Source organism: Nyctibius grandis, chromosome 5 (assembly GCF_013368605.1).
Source record: "Nyctibius grandis isolate bNycGra1 chromosome 5, bNycGra1.pri, whole genome shotgun sequence".
Taxonomy (NCBI): domain Eukaryota; kingdom Metazoa; phylum Chordata; class Aves; order Nyctibiiformes; family Nyctibiidae; genus Nyctibius; species Nyctibius grandis.
Genome location: NC_090662.1, coordinates 17,118,084 through 17,131,431, shown reverse-complemented (window position 1 = coordinate 17,131,431; position 13,348 = coordinate 17,118,084). Strand labels below are relative to the sequence as shown.

Sequence of the window (13,348 nt, the reverse complement as noted above, 5' to 3'; positions counted from 1 at the left end):
AGCTGAGGTCCCATTTCCATCTCTGCTCTTCAATTAGCCATTGCAAATACAATGCATTTTTCACAAATAACATTATTTTTTTTAGTCCTGTAAAGAACAAAGAGAAAATCTGTTTTGTACTGCAGTGTGAAATCATTCAGATGGCTTTCATTAACCCTGGCAAAGAGAAAGTGGGTTTTTCAGATATGAAAAATGACCATCATTTTTGTCCTTTGTTTATAGTCCTTGGAAGACTGGCTAGCAAGTGTTGCCATCCAGCCCACTGCTATTTTGTTAAGTCGACGCTGCAAAAACAAGGGCCTTTCACAGGAGCCACATGCGTTGCCTCTCCCAGCTACAAAGAGGTCTGACTATTCCTGTCCTTTCGCCTGCAGATTTTCTGTGTGCAAATCTTTTACTGAAGCACTGCAGAGTGATAAATGGGTGGGAAAGTAGGAATATTAGAAACACATGTGTGGCCTTTCCTGTTGCTGTCACACCACAATACCACGTGGGCTCTAAGGAAGAGTCCGATGCTCCAGTCCTCAGCCTGGCAAAGGTTTGCCCAAGCCAGGAGATCAGCCTGAGATCCTGCTGGGGTTAGTAGTTGCTTTGGCGAAGATCCAACTGCAGCTATTTCAGTGTAGAAAGGAAATATTGACTTAAAGTCACTGTCCTAGCCTATTTTCAAAACCAGCTTTTCAGCTTGGACCGATGTAAAGAATAGAGAGGAGCCAAGAGGATGTGACCGAAGTCTTGATCAAACAGGGACAGGAAAGGACAAATATGAACAGTGAGTTGCAAAGTCCTTTGCCTGAAGTAGTAAAACCTGCCATTTTCAGTTTAATCTCACCAGGTTTAAATTGCGCTCAGTGAATCATCCAGGCAGCAGCCATGCAGCTTTCCCAAAGCCTGCAAGCAGTGGGGCTGGGTGTGCTCCCCGCAGATGGGGGCTTGCTCGGTGCTGCAGGCGTTAGGATGCAGGCACAGAGGGGAGGGAGAGCTCACAGCATCCCGTAAACTTGACTTGTCCCGACTCCTGGCTATAACTGTGCTTTATTTCTGCTAAACAGGATTGCACTTCTGCAAACTCCAGTCTGCCTGGAGCCAGGAACAGAATATTCTGTGGATGTGTATTTTTCTCAGCCCTCTGCTTCTGACCCAAAGGCGAAATCGTTCATCTTGATCGACTCAGTGAGTAGTTCTGTCACAATTCCCTTGAAGCTGTATTTATACCAATGTGATTTTTATTTACACAGACTTACTCAAAATATTTTAAAATAATTTATAGTGTGTTTTAATAGAAGTTCAGGGAAGTATGCTTCTGCTTACCTCCACTGGCACCATGTTTGTATGTTTTTGTATGGAAAGACAGAATTGTATCTGTTTTAATTTTCATGGAGGAATACCATAATAGCTCATCAAGTCATACTTGTTGAATATGTTAATGTTCAGAGTATGTATCTATCTCTGTTGCTCATTTATTATAAGCACACTCCACATATGCTGACAAGATGTTGTGGTCAGGGACATAAATTCATGCAGTTCTTCATCACTTAGGTTTTTTTTTTTAAATCTCTATAGTTTGTCTGAATCTAATTAAAAAATCATGGATATATTTAAAGATTATGTTGGAAAAGTAAAATTAGCTTTGTACTTTCCCGGGAATTGGGTCCAGACATTTCCCAAGTTTCCACCAATTCAGCAACTGGGTGTTAGTTTTGGGTCCTTCTCTTGAGAAAAATATTTTTAAGTCCATTCCTCTAATTACTTCTGTAGAACTGGACCTGACAAGGGCTGGCCATACTTGGACATAGAACCTTCAGCTGATTTTTATCTGTCATCTCAGTAATACAAGTAAAAATTTTGGCCAGATACTGCTTTTGAAGTCATCAACATGGAACCTCTTAACAAAACCAGTTCTGAGCGTGTATCTGAGGTCTTCTTATAATCTGACTTTTTTATACACAGTCTCTTTTATTTGAAGAACTTGGGGAATGTCTAGACCTTCAGAATAAGTGGGAATTTAGATGACAGAGCAGCACAATGGCAGATTTGGAAACACAGTGCTCCAGGCCTCTGTCCTTGCAATGCAGAGCACAGTAAGAGAATGTGGGACATTCTGGTTTTTAGTATATCTAAACAAAAACATTTTCTTTTCCCTCTTAATGCCAAAGCTTGGACTTATTCCCAGAATTGGCTCCATGGAGAACTTATGCAGTGAAAAGGATTTAGATGAGTACCAGAAGTATCACTGCGTTGAAATTGCGTCAGAAGTTGGACCTCACGTCCTGCCCGAAGCGTGCGCACGGCTCATAGTGAGCATGTCAGCCCGTATTCACAACGGCGCTGTTGGTAAGGAGCAACCTGCACAGGCAGCTCTTTTGGACAGTTACTGGTTTTTCCTTGAGTTTGTAGGATATATGTTGACTGGAGAGCTTTCAGCCCATGGTGGTGTAGGTAAGTGAAGCCGATCAGCATGTGGTATGTATGGACGTGCAGGATATAGTGATGGGATTCTCCCAATGAAACATGTCACTTTGGCTTTCTAGTGCTGGCATCTGAGCATCCTGGACAAACATCCTCTGTGAGTTAGCAGACCAGCTTCACTCAACAAGTGAGTCCAAGGTGTCCAGAGAGCAGCAAACAATACACAGGTGCAGGCTGCCTAAGCGCTGCTTGCAGGTTATGTCCAGAGCTGCAGCTAGACATAGATTTATATCAAACCCTTCTAGCTTTCAGGATATCTCCATTTTGGATCTACATTTTGCTACACCCTCCTCTGTCCTGTTCCAAATATGTGCTGAAGGCAGTGCCCTGAATGTGGCAGCTCCAACACCGAGACTTGTCCTGGTGCCTCATACAGCATCACCATCGATGCTAGAGCATCAGTTAATCCAAGCCATGTCCCTGATGAGAATCATCAAGCTCTTTCCTTCCTATTTTACAGTGTAAAACCTGCAAGTTTACGAGAGCAGTCACACTCCTTTATAACCAAACCTGTTTTGATTTTCTTTCCCCTTGGCAGCATGTAAGTGCAATCCCCAAGGGTCACTGAACGCCAGCTGCAGTAAACTGGGGGGCCAGTGTCAGTGCAAAGCCAATGTTGTGGGACGCTGCTGTGACACCTGCTCTGCGGGCAGCTACGGCTTCGGCTTCCACGGCTGCTACAGTGAGTACATGGCAGCCACCACCAGTACCAGTACCAGTATCTGGCTCTTCATGCATACCCCAACTTTTTAGGGCTTTGAATCCACGATTACATGTGAAGCAATATAAAAAACGTTTCCACAAATAACAAATTTTCCATCCTCACTGCTCGCACTGCCTTTGAGCAGTGTCAGCGATGAGCGGGGTTGATGTGAATAGGTTCAGGATGCAGCTCTGCTTTCATTGTTTTCCAGCATGCAAGTGCCACCCTCAAGGCTCACTGAGCACACTGTGTGACCAGGTGACAGGGCAGTGCTCCTGCCGCCGGGAGGTGGATGGTCAGCGCTGCAGCCGATGTCTGGCTGGCTATTTCGGATTTCCTCACTGCCGCCCTTGCCCGTGTAATGGCCATGCAGAGCTTTGTGACCCGGTGACCGGAGTGTGCCTGAACTGCCGTGGGTTTACAGCTGGAAGCCACTGTGAAAGGTAAGTTGATGGGCAGTGCAGCAAAGCTCACCCAAACACTGGTGCTCTCTGAAACGCGTGTGTAGCTGGGAGTCCACCTACATCCCTGTGAATGCATCAATGACCTTAACTGGAAACACATACCTAAACCCAGGATTAAACTGGGCCTAGCTGCTGAATGGCAGGTACCTATTTGTTTGGCAAATGCATGTGGAAAGGTGCATGCAATGCCTGTGGGAGGACTGCGGGCACAGCATGCACGCAGCATGGCAGTGGGCTCCCTGCAAGAAGGCATCTGAGACATGGGTGCCGTGGCACCATGTGCTTGGAGACATGCAAAGTGCTGCATATGAGATACACTGACTCCTGCCAGCTTTTAAATTGTCAAGAGGCTAACCTCGTGCTGAATACTCATTTTAATACCTGCAATTATCTCTGAGGAGCTTAAATAAACATGCCCTGTTTGCTGGTTCATATTACTTCCATATGACCAGCAAATGACTTTTCCCATGTGTTCCAGCTCCATTCAAAACAGTGCTCCCCTTTTTAAATCTGTACACTGGCAGCAGCATCAGAGTTCAACATGGGCATCAGAATTAAATTCGTTAGCTGTTCAGTTTAGTTTGGCTGGATTGTACCTTGTCATTCACTTTTAAGAGGATTTCCCCATGAAACCTACAGAGCCTTTTTTGCAGTGCTTTTGGACAATCCAGCCTTTAGCTATTGCGCTTGTAGGTGGCAAATAGACTAAAAATGGGAAACCGAAATACTTGTTGCCCTGTGCCTCTGCAGGAGCTCCAGACCTCAGGGCGAGGATAGTCGAATAGCCAAGACTTTTAGCGTGGCTTGTATACATAGAGTGAATTGTGTTCCCATTCGCCATAGTAAAGCAGATCAAAGACTGAGGATGCTTCAGAAGCCGCTGCGTTGCTGCAGCTGCAGGGCCACGGGGTGCCAGGACGCGGAGGTGGTGGTGGTGGGCAGGGTGGCAGAGGGGGTGAGCCCCCAAGGAGCCCCCAGAGCCCCCTGCCTGTCTGGGTAACAGCACAGCTACCACCACCTCAAAACAGCCGTCACCCCAGCTTTGCAGAACGTGTCAGACAGAGCATGTCTGAGTTCAATACATATGCTGCATCTAAAATACGCGATATTCTGTGAATGCTCTGAATGAATCGTTGCTTTTTTGCCTGGGCCAGGACTTACTAATGTCATGCCAGCTACTCTGTGTGTGTGCATGGAAATAGATGAATATATGTGGCGACAGGTGAATATACAGAATTTTTACATGGCAGCTTTTAGCTGTCTATGCAGAGAGCGTGTGATATGTTATATGTATATATTATCACTAGATTAAAATTGTTCCAGAGTAGGTGAAAGTCTTCAGAAATATTCCTTGAAAAAAGCCCATATGTTTTTTACTTTTTGCTCCAGATTTTGGGAGCATTTTCCATTTTAGGACACCTTTGAAGCTCGATATATCTGTACCAGTTAATGGGGATAGCATTACAATGACCTGAAATGTTAAATTAATTATACACACATATAAATTGATTCACCTGCAGGGACTCAAAGGACCACTTGATGGTTTCTGCTGCTTTGTGTTGACTGCTTTGACAGGTGCGTGGACGGCTATTATGGCAACCCTCTGAACGGAGAACCCTGCCGCCCATGCATGTGCCCAGGGGAACCTACAAGCAATAGGTATTTTGCACGTTCCTGTTATCAGGACTCCCAGTCTGGACAACTGGTCTGCAATTGTCTTGAGGGATATTCAGGTACGAAGCAAAATAAGGACTGCTTTTGATTCTGTTAAAATTAATGTAAGAGAGAAAAATGACCATCCTCTGCCCATCCTCTGTTCAGAAATGACAAGTGAGGTAATGGTAATAAAATAGATAAGAAAAGTTAACACTCAGATTTAGTGAAATTCGGTGGGGAGGTCCTGACTGAGAAGAGTGGGAATTGCGCAATCAGTGTTTGAAAAAGGGATTCACCTACACGGATACAGTGAAGCCATTAATTAATCTGATAGCACTCTCTGGAAACCTCCTCCGTTCCAGGGGCACTACATTAACCTGGTGGAGAGAGGGAGGCAGAACTGCAGTTGCTTGTAACCTCTGAAAAACAAGCACTGGAAGCCCAAATCAGAAAGAACTCAGCATCAAGAAGAGCTGATAAGATTTCCTAATCAGAGAAAATCTTTCTTCATATAGAGAAATCTTGCTTTGACGTTATGCCCAAAAGTGACTGTTCAATTGGTCACTTTAGAAATGAAGTTTCCATTCGCAGCTGACTCAAATGCAGACATTTTTGCAGCAAACTGATGCCTTGCTTCCTAAGATCCCGTTGACTTAGCTTGAAATTCTGCAGGGAAAATTGAAATATTTCCCTCCCCCTCAGCATTAGAAAGATCTCCAGTGATGGAAGCAAACCCTAATGGGAAACACTGCCAAAAACTAAACCAATGCTGTCATCTTTACTTAGGCCAAGTTCCTTTATAAGTCAAGCACAGTTTTGCTTGAGTAATTGCTGTAGGGCCAAAGGATCTTTATTGGTACTCACCTGGAGGACTTCTGTCCTCGCAAACTACTGCAATCCTCAGTTTTAGACTTTATTCCTCCTGCTCCTTCCCAGCAAGGCTCTTGATCACCTCTGTGGCACTGGGCTCACTTCCTCCGAGACTGTGAAAGGCTCTGGTCCTGAGGACCACAGCGAAGGAGAAGAGTACTTGGTTGAGGATGAGCCAGTGGATGAGGTCCCATCAACACCAGCCTGCCCAGAAAGGTTTCTGAGATGCAGAGAGGTAGCACCTCAATCAGGGTGGGCATTGGAATGGTGTGCAGAAGTAAGTGCAATGCCAGCAAGCAAGGACAGAACGTCCCAGACCTCCTGGAGATCCTCCACTGGGTTATGGAAAGGAGGGCAGGTGTGCTGGGCTCTGGGTTGCTCTAGGAAAGGGCACCCTTCACCTTCCCACGCTGCTGTCAGGATGAAGGCCCCAGGGAAAATCTTGCAAATATGGCCAACCCTGACTACTGCTACTGAAAGGACTTTGCTGGAAAAAGATATTTGGAGGTGTTGTGTGAGGGGGTACCTATTTACTCCTACTGAAAGGACTTCCTTGGTAAAAACGGCTTTGGATGAGGAGAGTGTGTTTCCATCAGATTTCAGTGTGGGAGATGTAATTTAAACTGATTATCGGATTAAAGGACAACAGTCTCAAAGAGGTGGATATTTTCCATTGGAAATGTGCATTTGAACAGACAGTCTGCATCTTTTAATGGTATTACTGGAAATTACATGTTTCACTTGAATTCCCATCAGACAGCAAATATTTTTACCTTCCTCTCCAACAGGCAGTCAATGTGACGAGTGTCCTAATGGGTTCTACAAAAACCCAGGCAGCCCCGGGCTTGACTGTGTGCCGTGTCCCTGCAATAACAACATTGATGTGACAGACCCAGACTCCTGTAACAGGGTCACCGGGGAATGCACCAAGTGTTTACACAACACCCATGGAGCAAACTGCCAGTTCTGCAAACCAGGGTATTTTGGCTCAGCCCTCGATCAAAACTGTCAAAGTAAGTAAGCAACAGCACTGCAACTGCACATTACTACCAAGAGAAGTTTTAAAGAAATTAGGCTACAGGGAGAGGTTAGCCCTTGGAGGGACAGTAAAACTAAAGCAGATCAATGGAGCAAAATATGAGAATACCAAATATATTTCTACCCAGTGATACAAATAACTGTTAATATGGCATCTATTAAATTCTTTGTCATCCAAGTCTCACTGAATCTCATACTGAATATCACTCCTAGGAAATACTCATTTAGGAAATGAAATCAGTACTCTCTGTTAGAAAAATAAATGTGCATTCAGCCTGTTCAGGAAGGAATCAAAAGTAAAGGAATCAAAGATAATTGTTTATCCATGTTGCTGGCTGATGCCAACTAAGCAATGCTCAGTTAACCAGATGATCCCTTGCTGAGCTCCCTGCCTTACCAGTTGCTTTCATTAAGTGGCTAGAATGAGACAGTTCAGGCAATTTAATAGACTCCACGAGGACACTGTCAATAACTCAGCACTTTTAACAGAAAGGCAGGAGTGTAAGAAAAAGCAAGGCACAAGAGAGTCTTCCCAGTGTTTCTCAGAGACTGTTTTCACAAATGTGCCTGACTGAGGTTCCTGATTAGAAATCCAGGCCAGACAGTTATAGGTATTTTCAAGAAACTCTTTTTCTGGGAATCTCTAAAATACAGTTCAAGCCCATTCCTTGTTCATTCTTGGAAGATGTCCGTTAGAAATGGTTAAGCAAGAACTTTTGGCTCCTCACAAGGAAGGCTTCTTATCTTACTTGGCTTACTGGGGTTCCCACACTGGATAGTGCCTACTGTAAATCAGCTTCTTTTTACCCAGCATATTTAACATATCATTCTAATAAGATTCAAAAATCACCATGCCTTCATTTCTTGTGCCTGTATGAAAAGTACTGAACGTTCCCAGTAAGTTTGCTCAAAGCAATATATAAGCTGTTACAGAAAGACAGGTAAACTGTATGAGATCAAAAATGTGTTCAAGATTACTAGAAGTAAACCTACAGCATGGGCTTTATATACAGCTCTGATTGTCCATCAGTTGTCTATATTATCATCTGCTGTAGTAATTGTCCTTCTTTTTCCAGGGTGCGTGTGCAATCCGGCGGGTGTTCGCCCCGCCATGTGCCCGGGGGGGGACGCAGCCTGCCTGTGTGACCCAGCCACAGGAGCTTGCCCTTGCCTGCCCAACGTGGTGGGCACGACGTGCAACCAGTGTGCCTCTGGCTACTGGGACCTGGCTAGTGGGAAAGGATGCCAGATCTGTGACTGTGATCAAAAAAACTCCCACAGCAACCAGTGCAACCAGGCAAGAAAATTACTCTGCTTTCTGGGAACCGGGTGGTGGTGTTTTGGCATGGCACAGTGGGGATCCTCTTACGAATGAAGTTAGTTTTTTGTTGTGCTCCCTGAAAACAAGAAGTCTTTGGAAGTTTTCAGTTGGTGCGATCACACTTTGAGTCACTACATCAAACATGCTGTTCTGATAATGTGGCTCTGCTTGTAAGCAATTTCTCTTTGCCTGTGTGTTTCTTTGTCAAGTGGATCTTAGAAATACTTTGTAAGAAAATGTCACATAGGAAAAAATTGCCTTGTAAGTATATGTATAGGGAAGAAGGAACCCCGGGCTTGTACCCAAGAGTCTTATGAGTATTTTTTTAAGTGTTTCTTTTCATAAAGTAGCTGTAGCCATTACATTAATCATGCCTCATCTATCAGACTGCTAGAGTACCTTTTCTCATCTTTAATTCCTGTGCACTTTTTAGGGCTAGAATGCAGAAAAAATAAACCAGCGTTTCAGAATAGAGAGGTGAAATTGTGGTCCCATGGAGTCAACAGCAATTTTGCTATTAACTTCAGAGCACCAGGAGCTTATCCTAAGCTCTTGCTGATGTGCTTTCACATTTTCCTTCCAATATGCTTTCTTTTTGTTCCAGTTTATTTAGTGGACTTATTATTTTTCCTAGCACATGTAGCTCTTAACCTCAAAGAACTACCGCTTTTCTGAGCTGTACCAGTTATCAGAGCTGTAATTCCCCGCAGTTTAATTTAATAGCTGAATTCCAAACTAAATTTTCTAGGGCAATGTGCATAATGTACCCTCGAGGTTTTCAGTTACAGTTAATATATCATGTAGTTAAAAGTTGAAATGTTAAGATGAGTACTTTGCTCAAGCAAAAACAAGAGATTAATCTGTTTTGCAAAGGAAAAGAATCCTCTCTCTAATCACAGTCAGAGGATGAGTTCTTAAAGAGCATCTGTAGACTGGAACATACAAAATCTTTCATATTATTAAGTAAAGACACCTCTCAAAGCCCATTTTGTTTTCACAACCTTCAGGAAGAAGATGGGAAAGGTGGGGCAATACTGTATAAACCATGGTGTTCAAAGACCATGTGCAAGCAGTGTCACTGCAGTCCCCATACAGCTATATGACATAAGTCACAGGGAGAAAAAGAAATCCGGTAAATAATGTATATCCAGCCGTATGACTCTGCAGGAAGTTATTTAATCCTAACTGTCTTTACAGCTTACAGGCCAGTGTCCATGCAAGCTAGGTTACAGTGGAAGATGTTGCGATGAATGTGAGGAAAATTACTTTGGCAATCCCCAGAAACATTGCATTTGTAAGTGTAACTAAGTGGGAACAACTGGACTAGAAACTGCCTCGACAGAAACATTTACCTTTTATATTCATGGGGAAGACTGGACATACATCTAGAGAAGAAAACTTTTATACATTTGTGTGTATGAGATGGATAAAAGTCTTTATATTATTTATCTATATTGTTCCTTCTATGGTCATGATGGGACGATGGAAGTTAGAGATGAAGAAGAGCCATTAGCCAGGCAGTCCCCTCTGCTCTAACTCAAGCACCAGTTTGCTGTTATTGTCTTGAAGTGAACAATCGTACCTTTTGCATGCGTTAATCACACAGAAAAGGAACAACCGGATGTAATTTGCTGTCCCTTTCTTGCAGCGTGCGAGTGTAACCCGGAGGGAACCAGCCAGCCCAAGTGTGACAAAGCCACCGGCGCGTGTAACTGCCGCACTGGCGTCACCGGCCGGTTCTGCGACCAGTGCGGCCGTGGCTTTGAGAAAGACTTTCCCTCTTGCCATCAGTGTCATATTTGTTTTGATCAGTGGGACGCTGAAATTACTGCCCTCGCTCAGACTGTTCAGGGGTTAATGAGGTTTGCAGCAAATCTTGAAGATAAAGGAGGACGAATGCCCAGCTGTGACATGCGCTTCAAAGCCTTTGCAGATGCCATTTCTGAAATTGAAAGAATTCTGAGACATCCTGTTCTTTCACTGGAGGCCGCCTCAGATATCAAGGATTTTCAGGGCTACGTTCAGTAAGGGCTCGGCTGCTCATGAAAAAATCCCTTGGCTGAGAAAGCAGTCTTCCCCCGGGCTCCACCAGCCATCCCTGCACATCAAGTCCCGCTTCTGATCAGCACACAGATGCTGGACTACTAAGTCACTGTTTTCAATAGATCTGTGAACAAACTAATCCTTATATATATTATCTGTCCCCCTCAGGCATATACTTAAATGCTGGAATTTTCCAGTTCATCCTAAGGGTTTTCTAAATAAGCCACTACAAGTAAAATGTTTCTGCTAATTTAGAAATTTCTCTCTCATCCTCTAAAATATTGTGTATCTCAGTTCTAGTTTAAGAGCAATCTGGTCTGCCTTCTGCAAAACTGCCATTTCCCTTTCAGACAAAAAGCTGCACAAATGGATTCCCTTCACAGTACGCTGTCTGAGTTTCCTGACCTTAACAAGAACATAGAAGACATTGGGGAAGAAGCTGACCTAGTGTATGAACTTCTACAACAGAAAATCCATCTTCATCACAGTTTTCATTACTTGAACCTCAAAGGTAAGGCAGCCAGCAATTAATTGAAATAGGTGAACATTTTCTGTGAAATTTCAGATTGTTTTTCTCACTATTGAACCATACATTTCAAAGATCCCTAGATTTTACCTTCCTGTGGTAGCACAAAAATGTAAATACTAACAACATTTTATACTGACTTTCCAAGCTTCCTTTCATCTTAAAATGCCATGATTTCTAGCATCCTAAATTTCAGATGTGTGTGCCAGGGTCATGTCAGTCAGAAGTCTCATGAATCCCAATGTTTACATCAGGATTTAAAAGCCACCCAGTTCCACAGTATAGGCTCACAGATCATACAGTAGAACAGCAAAGGATTTTTCCCCCACTTCTGACTCCTCTTGCTCTTAGCAATACTTAAAGAATGTTGTACAGCAATGGTTTGTTTAATTAAAGCGGAGAGTCATAGTGCAACTTCTTAGTGTTCCCATGGGAAAATACATGACTTTACGTGGTAAGGAACTAGCTCTCCATCATCAAAAAATATGAAGTCAGAACTGAGTTCCTTGGCATTTTTGAAAGAATTACACCATCTGTGCTTGAGCTAAGTATAGTCTCCATCAGCTGCTAACAGCAGTAATAATGACAATGTCACAGACTGGTTTCTGGAGAAAGACGGGCACGTATCAGTCAGGGATCTCAAACAGATGCTAGATCATCCACAGTGCCAGGAGATTATCAGCAGTATACTCTCCAAAGAGACGGCTGCCAAGATATGAACCCCCAGAAGATAAGGTGAGCACCACAGAAGACACAGCTACAGGCAATGCATTCCCATTTACAGTTCCTCTGTGTTGTGTTTGGGCGAGAAAAAGATTGGCCTAGACAAGATTGAAAAAAAAAGAAGGAAAAGTCAACAGAATACAAAGCGGGGGGAACGGAAGAGGGGAAAAGAGGGATTAATTAAGATTTAGGGTTCCCCTGCCCTGTTGTACTTGGCAGTCTCCCCAGGGCCAGCTCTTCCACTCAGGTCCCTGTGTGAGCAGTCAGCACAGCTCTCCCAGGCTCCGCTTCCCAATTCAGCTGAGTCTCGTTCAGACTCTGAGAAAGGCAGGAAAGCAAAGAAACAATAAATCCCAGGGAGGTCAGTGGATGCACATCTGAAGCATCCGTGGTGCTGTCTGGTCACATTCCAAACCCGCTTCATCTTTTGGCCTCAGGAGATGGATAAACAGCCCTATAAAAAGTACACGGGGGTGTGGGGAGAAGACGACCTTGAATTTAAGCTGAATTTCTGGTCAGGGCCACAAACATTAATTTGTCTTGCTATCAAGCGTCTAAGAGCACAGAAATAACATTTCCCTCAAGATAACCAGCTTCTCTGATATCCAGGAGAAAGCCTGGCTCCCTCACCCCATCTTCATTTCAGGACCAGCTGCACATCCTAGGCATGGCTCTGTCTGCTTTTTCCTCTCTCTTCTTTGCTGGCCCAAGCAAGTGGGGCAGAGCAGGATACAGCCATGAACCCCATCTGGGGTACATTTGGTGCTCTAGGCACATGTGGGGAACGGGCGCCTATCTACCTCTTTTTGCAGAGGATCAAGTGAACAAGAATTCAGGACTCAGAGACTTCCTCACAGGCATACATTCAGCCAGCTGACCTGGAAATGTCAGTATCTAGTAATGAATTAAAAATCACTGGAAAAAAACAAGACACAAGTGTCCTTAAAAGAATGTTTGCAGTTTATGAGATCTCATTAAATTACAGCTTTCCAGCCTTGGCCCCTGGCTTTGCAGCCACCGTGGTATGGTGGTGCAGTGAGGACAGCTTCCTAGGCTGTAAATCAAGCCTGTGCAAAGATGCTGTGTTTAACGTAAACGAACTTGGAAGCTCCAAACCTCCATCACAAACTAAGCATGAAAAATGCATTTGGGCCACTTAATGGAGAGCTGAACCACTGTAAAATATTCCTGCGATGGAATTGTTGCACAGAAAACAGTCTCTGGCTTAGACATGGAGTTACAGCAGCCTCTTGCCAGGTATTTTGTATTAAGAGCTAACTTTAAACTGTACATTGTTTCCAAGAGTTACAAGATAAAATAAACAGCCCTGGTTCCACATGATAACTAAACATTGTTCAACTTCAATCAAAGCAAGGCCAAGGGCTTTAGTGCCTGATTGAAAGCACGCAGGACTTGAGGAGCGACTTGACTTCAACCAGTAGCTGAGTCAGTTACCAGCATGTTAATCAATGACCTCTAATGCTTTTTCACTGCTGACACATCAGTTCTGGCTCATTGCACATGCTTCTGCCTGG

At 43.9% G+C, this 13,348-nt stretch overlaps 1 protein-coding gene across 1 annotated transcript in view; it reads left to right on the top strand.

Moving 5' to 3' along the window:
- LAMB4 (laminin subunit beta 4) overlaps positions 1–13,348 on the top strand; it is a 41,297-nt gene that overhangs the window by 18,084 nt on the left and 9,865 nt on the right. The window contains exons 16-26 of the mRNA XM_068400627.1: positions 223–344; positions 1,053–1,173; positions 2,157–2,334; positions 3,008–3,151; positions 3,384–3,615; positions 5,212–5,369; positions 6,951–7,175; positions 8,277–8,497; positions 9,719–9,815; positions 10,170–10,545; positions 10,915–11,075. Of these exons, the coding sequence (XP_068256728.1) occupies positions 223–344; positions 1,053–1,173; positions 2,157–2,334; positions 3,008–3,151; positions 3,384–3,615; positions 5,212–5,369; positions 6,951–7,175; positions 8,277–8,497; positions 9,719–9,815; positions 10,170–10,545; positions 10,915–11,075 (2,035 nt within the window). The remainder of the gene's footprint in view (positions 1–222; positions 345–1,052; positions 1,174–2,156; positions 2,335–3,007; positions 3,152–3,383; positions 3,616–5,211; positions 5,370–6,950; positions 7,176–8,276; positions 8,498–9,718; positions 9,816–10,169; positions 10,546–10,914; positions 11,076–13,348) is intronic.